The sequence below is a fragment of the Oncorhynchus gorbuscha genome, linkage group LG09, assembly GCF_021184085.1.
Source record: "Oncorhynchus gorbuscha isolate QuinsamMale2020 ecotype Even-year linkage group LG09, OgorEven_v1.0, whole genome shotgun sequence".
Taxonomy (NCBI): Eukaryota; Metazoa; Chordata; class Actinopteri; order Salmoniformes; family Salmonidae; genus Oncorhynchus; species Oncorhynchus gorbuscha.
Genome location: NC_060181.1, coordinates 74,630,956 through 74,640,460, shown reverse-complemented (window position 1 = coordinate 74,640,460; position 9,505 = coordinate 74,630,956). Strand labels below are relative to the sequence as shown.

The 9,505-nt window shown below is 44.7% G+C and overlaps 1 protein-coding gene across 2 annotated transcripts in view; it reads right to left on the bottom strand.

Annotated features, from left to right (window-relative positions):
• LOC124044060 (tumor necrosis factor receptor superfamily member EDAR-like) overlaps positions 1-9,505 on the bottom strand; it is a 47,482-nt gene continuing 37,977 nt past the window's right edge. For both annotated transcript variants that reach the window (XM_046363429.1, XM_046363430.1), the window contains 4 exons: positions 4,795-4,867; positions 1,809-2,082; positions 1,642-1,702; positions 1-1,505 (listed from right to left, as the gene is read on the bottom strand). In XM_046363429.1, coding sequence (XP_046219385.1) covers positions 1,177-1,505; positions 1,642-1,702; positions 1,809-2,082; positions 4,795-4,867 — 737 coding nt within the window. In that variant the 3' untranslated portion in view covers positions 1-1,176. The remainder of the gene's footprint in view (positions 1,506-1,641; positions 1,703-1,808; positions 2,083-4,794; positions 4,868-9,505) is intronic.

The following is a 9,505-nucleotide window of genomic DNA, read 5'->3' as shown; positions in this document are numbered from 1 at the left end:
TTCTTTATTGATGCATACAGTATGTACAATAATAAGTTATATATACACTTACATTTGTTTCCATGAAAAATAGTTTGTTTCTGTAGTCTAATCAGTGGAGCTTTGTGATACTGAGGTAAGAGAACCAGGTTCTGTACATACAGTACAGTCAATCATCTTCTGTCATTGAGCGGCCTACCTAACCTACGAGCCTTCCTTTGATGCTGTGTTTGGATGGGAAAGAACAAGGAGAAAGTAAAAGAAGCCATTATGGATACCTGCTAAATGATGAGCATTGTACATGCACATTTATGATTCATATACACTACCGGAGTCCAGACCCTTTAAACGTGGCTAACTTGAAACACCAGAGCAGTGAAGACACACTGAGAGATGGGATTGTGCCTCCCCAGTCACTCAACAGAAACAATATACATGGAGGTATAGAAAGCCACCGTTTAAACCAGGAACCTCTTGTTCCTGAAATGTCTTTAGCTAGGAGCTTATCGCCATTAGCTGATATGTGCTGAATGGCACAAAATGGCTGTCGTCCTGTGGCATCACCCAGAATTAGCATCAGAGCCAGGCTGACCGTAGTGTAGTGTAGCGCTGGGTCTTCTGGTGTCCTGTTCTCCTGCTTTTCTCAGGCTGCAGAAGGCGCTTAGTCTGTCTATAAGCTAAGCTCTTTAATGGTCTCTGGCATCTGGTATTTACTGGTTCATTGGTTTTAGTGGTTAATTAGGTGCTGAAAGTCTCAACTGTAAACCACAACATTATTAGATCAGACTGCCACAAGTCAACCAATTAGAGCCAGCGGTAGCAGCTGACCGCTGGGGTTGGGGGTGGGGGTGGGGGGTGAGGGGGTTGAGAGGATCTGGGGCCACGGGGATCCTGGCAGAGAGAGGTCCATTATGCCCTTTTCAAAATCTCATATTATAATATGTACAAAATGTAATTTATATAAAATCTCTATATATTTTTTTATCAAAAGCTTTTGTTGAGGCATCCAGCACAAAGTTAATTGCCAGAGGGAGACAGAGACGAAAAAGAAGGAGAGAGATCTGAAATCTAGGAAGGCCTACTGGCATTCTTCATGTGGAGGGGTACGGGTGTTTGATTGTGAATGTATGTGTGCGGGTATGTGCACATGGGTGTACTGCATCTGTGCATTAATGTGTGTTCATGTGTGTGTGGGAGTCAGACGCTTGCACAGCGTGGTGAGGACAGAGGAACAGTGTGTGTGTCTCCTCCTCCCAGTACATCAGAACACAGTGACTCCACAGCATCCAGTCTCTCTATCTGCACTAGTCTGGTGAGCAGGTCTGGGATACTATAGCCGGCGGTACTGATCCTTTCAAACAGCTGCAGGCCGTCACTCATCCCTCCGATCTCATCCCTCTTCAGGCCAAAGCTCTCTGCCAGGTGTCTCCAGGTCTTCACCACGGCTGCCTCGCTACTGTAGGAGGAGCTCAGCATCCGACTGGCCTTCTCCAGACAGTCAAACGGTAGTTCTGTAGGACTCAGACCTGGGGAGAGGAAGGGAGAGGGAGGGTTAATGATGTGTGTGTTGTAGCAAGAGTTCAGCATACAAGTGTCCTTCGCTAGACAGTTGAAGGGTAGTTCTATAGGGCTGAAGCCCGGGGTGGACGTGTGAGTTCTCACCCTCGGCTACACTGCAGGCTCTAGCATACAGATCCAGGATCTTCTTCCTCCGGCTCTGAATCTGAAGGAAGAGACAGAGTGAAAGGTAGAGTAGGTTATAAAGTAATTACATTGCAATGCATTGTAAAAGTACATAGTTGCATGTGAATGACTGTGTTCTCTCTCACCCCTGTAGCCTTGTTGTAGTTGTTGTTATTGATGATGTTAGCATTGCCATTGCTAATGTTGTTAGCGTTGATAGGGCTGGTGGGGTTGGATCCAGTCTTATCCCTGTCGCGAAGCCCCAAAGAGAGTAGGCAGAGGTCCGGCTTGTTGCCCAGGTTCAGAAGACAGAGGCTGGGATTAGGATCAGCCGCCCCCTGCCTCTCCAACGCTGCCTCCTCATCACTGTCCATACTACGACTCAACAGCTGCTCGTTCTCTGACGATGCATCATTCTCACTAGGGAGGAGAGAGAAAATCAAGTTGAGTTGTCAAAACTCAAAACCTTTTGTTTTGCAGTGTCTAGTTATGGTAATGTGCTGTAGCTTCAACCTTAATGTTATACTGCAAATAGACTCATGTTTTATATTACATATTTAGCTTCAGATCCACAGAATGTTATTAACAGTGTGTGTAAGACTGGGAAGTTCTCCCAAAAACACCTTGTTGACAAAGATTCTCAGAGATAAGCACACAATAGCAATGTTTCACACACACACACACACACACACACACACACACACACACACACACACACACACACACACACACACACACACACACACACACACACACACACACACACACACACACACACACACACACACACACACACACACACACACACACACACACACACACACACACACACACACACACAGGCATTGTTTCCTAGTCACCCTACACCCACTCAGGTAGCGAAGACGGTGAGTTAGCACATCCTCTGGCATGCAGCTAGCCACACTGTTTACCACTGCTGAGTCTGGCTAGGTGATGTAATGCTAATGTTAATGTGTGTGTTATTGTGTGTGATGACATGTGAGTAGGTCATACAGACCATATACAGTGTGTGTACATGTGACTTGTGATACTGTGTGTATGACACAAACTCATCCTCTGTGTCTACCCATATTTACGTAAATGTGTATGTATCTTCCCCTTGCTATACCTACCTGTGTCTGTATGTCTGTCTGTCTGTCTGTCTGTCTGTCTGTCTGTCTGTCTGTCTGTCTGTCTGTCTGTCTGTCTGTCTGTCTGTCTGTCTGTCTGTCTGTCTGTCTGTCTGTCTGTCTGTCTGTCTGTCTGTCTGTCTGTCTGTCTGTCTGTCTGTCTGTCTGTCTGTCTGTCTGTCTGTCTGTCTGTCTGTCTGTCTGTCTGTCTGTCTCATGAAGAATAAGGCTTCATTGTCTGCTAGTGTGGGGTTGAGACAGACAGACAAACAGAAATCGAGGAGAGAACAGAGGCGAAGGAAAGAAAGGGAGGAGAGGACAGAGAGGGGAAGGAGAGAGGGGACAGAGAGGTGAGGGGACAGAGAGGGGAAGGAGAGGTAAGGAGAGAGGGGACAGAGAGGGGAAGGAGAGAGGGGACAGAGAGGTGAGGGGACAGAGAGGGGAAGGAGAGAGAGGGAAAGGGAGAAGAGAACAGAGAGGGGAAGGAGAGAGAGGGGAAGGGAGAAGAGGACAGAGAGGTAAGGGGAGAGGGGAGAGAGAGGGAAAGGGAGAAGAGAACAGAGAGGGGAAGGAGAGAGAGGGAAAGGGAGAAGAGGACAGAGAGGGGAAGGAGAGAGAGGGAAAGGGAGAAGAGGACAGAGATGTAAGGAGAGAGTGGACAGAGAGGGGAAGGAGAGAGGGGACAGAGAGGTAAGGAGAGAGGAGACAGAGAGGTAAGGAGAGAGAGGGAAAGGGATAAGAGGACAGAGGTAAGGGGAGAGGGGACAGAGAGGTAAAGAGAGAGGGGACAGAGAGGGAAAGGGAGAAGAGGACAGAGAGGGGAAGGAGAGAGAGGGAAAGGGATAAGAGGACAGAGGTAAGGGGAGAGGGGACAGAGAGGTAAAGAGAGAGGGGACAGAGAGGGAAAGGGAGAAGAGGACAGAGAGGGGAAGGAGACAGAGGGAAAGGGAAGAGAGGACAGAGAGGGTGGAAGGAGACAGAGGGAAACGGAGGAGAGGACAGAGAGGGGAAGGAGAGGTAAGGAGAGAGGGGACAGAGAGGGGAAGGAGAGAGAGGGAAAGGGAGAAGAGGACAGAGAGGGGAAGGAGAGAGAGGGAAAGGGAGGAGAGGACAGAGAGGGGAAGGAGAGATAGGGAAAGGGAGAAGAGGACAGAGAGGGGAATGAGAGAGAGGGAAAGGGAGGAGAGAACAGAGAGAGAAGGGTTTAGGTTTTGGCTGGGCTATAGAGTATTTAGCCCCATCTCTCTTTACTTCTCTTTGCCTCTCTACTACCCACCCACCCACCCTCCCCTCTCTCTTTCTCTCTCTATATATCTCCATCACCCCCCTCTCCATCCCACCTCCAGGGCTAATCTGTGCTCAGTTAGTTTACCCTCCAAAACCAGAATCACTTTGCTTCAGAAATGACCCACACAAGGGGGCAGACACACACACACACACACACACACACACACACACACACACACACACACACACACACACACACACACACACACACACACACACACACACACACACACACACACACACACACACACACACACACACACACACACAGTCTCCCCACTAAAAGGGCTAGCAGCGATGGTCTGCTGCAGTGACTTGTCCTGTGGTAGTCTAATTATGGGCAGATCCCGAAAAACAGATAAAAGAGCCTCTCTGTCTCTGAGGCCCCCAGTCAACCCCTACACACACACACACACACACACACACACACACACACACACACACACACACACACACACACACACACACACACACACACACACACACACACACACACACACACACACACACACACACACACACACACACACACACACACACACACACACACACATGCACTAAAACACGCTTGCAGACAAGCACTCAAACGCACAAATAAATACAGACAGACCCAAACATGACCTGAGTGATATTGGTAACCATTTCACATCTTTTGCATTTGTCTGTTCAGCGTGTGTTTGATGTGTCATGTGCGCTGGTGATTATGATACCTTACCTTTTCACCGTCTTCGGAGGCGTGGGTTTGAGTTTGTCGAATTCATCCTTTTCAGAGAAAATTACAACGTTGTCTGAAAAAAAATATATAATCATTTATAAAATATATAAATTACGATGTTTAATAAGTGACATCTCATTCCAAAATCATGGGCATTAATATGGAGTTGGTCCCGCCTTTGCTGCTATCACACCCTCCACTCTTCTGGGAAAGATTTCCACTAGATGTTGGAACATTGCTGCGGGGACTTGCTTCCATTCAGCCACGAGCATTAGTGAGGTCAGGCACTGATGTAGGGCGAGTCAGTTAAGAACAAATACTTAATTACAATGACAGCCTACTCCGGCCAAACCCGGACAACGCTGGGACAATTGTGCGCTGCCCAATCACAGCTGGGTGTGATACTGCCTGGATTTGAACTAGGTACTATAGTGACGCCTCTAGCACTGAGATGCAGAGTCTAAGATCGCTGCGCCACTAGGGAGCCCACATATGAAGGTGCAGTGAAATTCCTGATGGATTGGATGATACTCGTCTCGTAAATGATCTTGAAAACGCATACTTAAAAACTGGATATGAACCAATCCTCCATCTTTAAGACAATGGAAAAAGCGTGCATGACTGAGAGTAACAAAATGTTGCAATTTGAGGACATGTAGTGCAGTCATTGGAGATAGGGGGGAGAATAAGTGGGTCTGGGCTAGAGGTCGACCGATTAATATTATTTTCAACACTGATACCGATTATTGGAGGACCAAAAAAAACACGATCTTGATTAATCTGCCGATTCGTATTTATTTATTTATAATAATGACAATTACAACAATACTGAATGAACACTGTTATTTTAACTTAATATTAAACATCAATAAAATCCATTTAGCCTCAAATAAATAATGAAACATGTTCAATTTGGTTTAAATAATGCAAAAACAAAGTGTTGGAGAAGAAAGTAAAAGTGCAATATGTGCCATGTAAAAAAGCTAACATTTCAGTTCCTTGCTCAGAACATGAGAACATTTGAAAGCTGGTAGTTCCTTTTAACATGAGTCGCCAATATTCCCAGGTAAGAAGTTTTAGGTTGTAGTTATTATAGGAATTATAGGACTATTTCTCTCTATACCATGTTCTTATAGGCACTCTAGTATTGCCAGTGTAACAGTATAGCTTCCATCCCTGTCCTCGCCCCTACTTGGGCTCGAACCAGGAACACATCGACAACAGCCACCCTTGAAGCATCGTTAGCCATCGCTCCACAAAGGCTGCGGCCCTTGCAGAACAACAACTACTTCAACGTCTCAGAGCGAATGACGTCACTGTTTGAAACGCTATTAGCGCGCACCCCATTAACTAGCTAGCCATTTCACATCGGTTACACCAGCCTAATCTCAGGAGTTGATAGGCTTGAAATCATAAACAGCTCAATGTTTGAAGCACAGCGAAGAGTTGCTGGCAAACCCACGAAAGTGCTGTTTGAATGAATGCTTATGAGCCTGCTGCTGCCTACCACCGCTCAGTCAGACTGCTCTATCAAATATCAGATCATAGACTTAATTATAACATAACACACAGAAATGCGAGCCTTAGGTCATTAATATGGTAAATTCCGGAAACTATCATTACGAAAACAAAACGTTTATTCTTTCAGTGAAATACGGAACCGTTCTGTATTTTATTTAACGGGTGGCATCCATAAGTCTAAATATTGCGGTTACATTGCACAACCTTCAATGTTATGTCATAATTACGTAAAATTCTAGCAAATTAGTTCGTAACGAGCCAGGCGGCCCAAACTGACTCTGCGTGCAATGAACGCAAGAGAAGTGACACAATTTCCCAAGTTTAATATTGCCTGCTAACCTGGATTTATTTTAACTAAATATGCATGTTTAAAAAATATATACTTGTGTATTGATTTTAAGAAAGGCGTTGATGTTTATGGTTAGGTACATTCATGCAACAATTGTGCTTTTAAACTAGTAATATCATCAATCATGTGTAGTTAACTAGTGATTATGTTAAGATTGATTGTTTTTCATAAGATAAGTTTAATGCTAGCTAGCACCTTACCGTGGCTCCTTGCTGCACTCGCATAACAGGTAGTCAGCCTGCCACGGAGTCTCCTCATGGAGTGCAATGTAATCGGCCATGATCGGTCTTCAAAAATGCAGATTACCGATTGTTATGAAAACTTGATCGGTCGACCTCTAGTCTGGGAAGGTGTGATGTCGTTGATGTTTGTGTGTGTCCAAACGTTATTTATCACACAGTTCCATGAACGTGGGTAAAAGTCTGAAACAAAATAACCAGGGGTCTGCATCGCAGACTCTGGGTTCGAGCCCAGGCTCTGTCGCAGCAGGCCGCGACCGGGAGGTCCGTGGGGCGACACACAATTGGCCTAGCGTCATCTGGGTTAGGGAGGGTTTGGCCGGTAGGGATATCCTTGTCTCATCGCGCACTAGCGACTCCTGTGGTGGGCCGGGCGCAGTGCACGCTAACCAGGTCGCCAGGTGCACAGTGTTTCCTCCGAAACATTGGTGCGCCTGGCTTCCGGGTTGGATGCCGGGTTGGATGTGTTAAGAAGCAGTGCGGCATGGTTGGGATGTGTTTCGGAGGACGCATGGCTTTCGACCTTCGTCTCTCCCGGGCCCGTACGGGAGTTGTAGCGACGAGACAAGATAATACCTACTACCAATTGGATACCACGAAAACGGGGGTTCCTAAAGAATAAAAATAAATAACCAGGGGAACAGAGGTCCCATTATTTTCCAAATAAATCAATTAACAGGACTGTAGTGTTCAAATGCAATCACATCAATGTTTAAAGCCTGTAAATGTCTTGTACTGCCAGCCTAGTTAGTGTATGCCTCAGAGACGTCAGACCTACACTCATAGTTCCCAGCTCTACCGGAGATGTGAATCATAGAGTTACAAAACAGCTACTCAATACACACAGACATGCGTGCACACACACTTTTCCCAATACATAAACACACACATACAGTATGCTTTCACCAATTCACTTAGAACATATAAACATACTCTACATTCAGTTTCGTGAATAAAACACTTTTGTTTGATTCTTAATTTGCAAGCCTAAACAGGTTGATTTCTAAACCTAAAGGACTGTATGTATAACTATTACCATACCAGAGGTAAAATGGTAGGCCTACAGTTTGTGAGACGCCAGTAGGTGTATTATTGTCAGGTAGAATGTTGATAACATTCTAGTTAGTGAGAGGGGAACACTGACAGCCTAGAGCTAGGGCCACAGTCTAATCTAAACATTCCAACATGCTATGCTCAATCAGTGTCAAACCCACAGACACCAGGCATGACAGACAGCCACCACGGATGAGAATGCCTTTATGTTAGTTATAGACTAGACTATAGATTAAGACTGAGGCCCCAGCCGGTACTATACATTATGTTAGTTATAGACTATAGATTAAGGCTGAGGCCCCAGTCAGTACTATACATTATATTAGTTATAGATTAGACTATAGATTAAACCTGAGGCCCCAGCCGTTACTATACATCATGTTAGTTATAGACTATAGATTAAGACTGAGGCCCCAGTCAGTACTATACATTATATTAGTTATAGATTAGACTATAGATTAAGCCTGAGGCCCCAGCCGTTACTATACATTATATTAGTTATAGATTAGACTATAGATTAAGCCTGAGGCCCCAGCCGCTACTATACATTATGTTAGTTATAGATTAGACTATAGATTAAGTCTGAGGCCCCAGCTGCTACTATACATTATGTTAGTTATAGATTAGACTATAGATTAAGCCTGAGGCCCCAGCCGCTACTATACATTATGTTAGTTATAGATTAGACTATAGATTAAGTCTGAGGCCCCAGCTGCTACTATACATTATGTTAGTTATAGATTAGACTATAGATTAAGTCTGAGGCCCCAGCTGCTACTATACATCATGTTAGTTATAGATTAGACTATAGATTAAGTCTGAGGCCCCAGCCGCTACTATACATCATGTTAGTTATAGATTAGACTATAGATTAAGCCTGAGGCCCCAGCCGTTACTATACATTATATTAGTTATAGATTAGATTATAGATTAAGCCTGAGGCCCCAGCCGCTACTATACATTATGTTAGTTATAGATTAGACTATAGATTAAGTCTGCTACTATACATTATGTTAGTTATAGATTAGACTATAGATTAAGTCTGAGGCCCCAGCTGCTACTATACATTATGTTAGTTATAGACTAGACTGCAGATTAAGCCTGAGGCCCCAGCCGCTACTATACATTATGTTAGTTATAGACTAGACTGCAGATTAAGCCTGCTACTATACATTATGTTAGTTATTAGAGCAGATTAAGTCTGAGGCCCCAGCCGCTACTATACATTATGTTAGTTATAGACTAGACTGCAGATTAAGCCTGAGGCCCCAGCCGCTACTATACATTATGTTAGTTATAGACTAGACTGCAGATTAAGCCTGAGGCCCCAGCCGCTACTATACATTATGTTAGTTATAGACTAGACTGCAGATTAAGCCTGAGGCCCCAGCCGCTACTATACATTATGTTAGTTATAGACTAGACTGCAGATTAAGCCTGAGGCCCCAGCCGCTACTATACATTATGTTAGTTATAGACTAGACTGCAGATTAAGCCTGAGGCCCCAGCCGCTACTATATATTATGTTAGTTGACTGTCATGTGGTTTT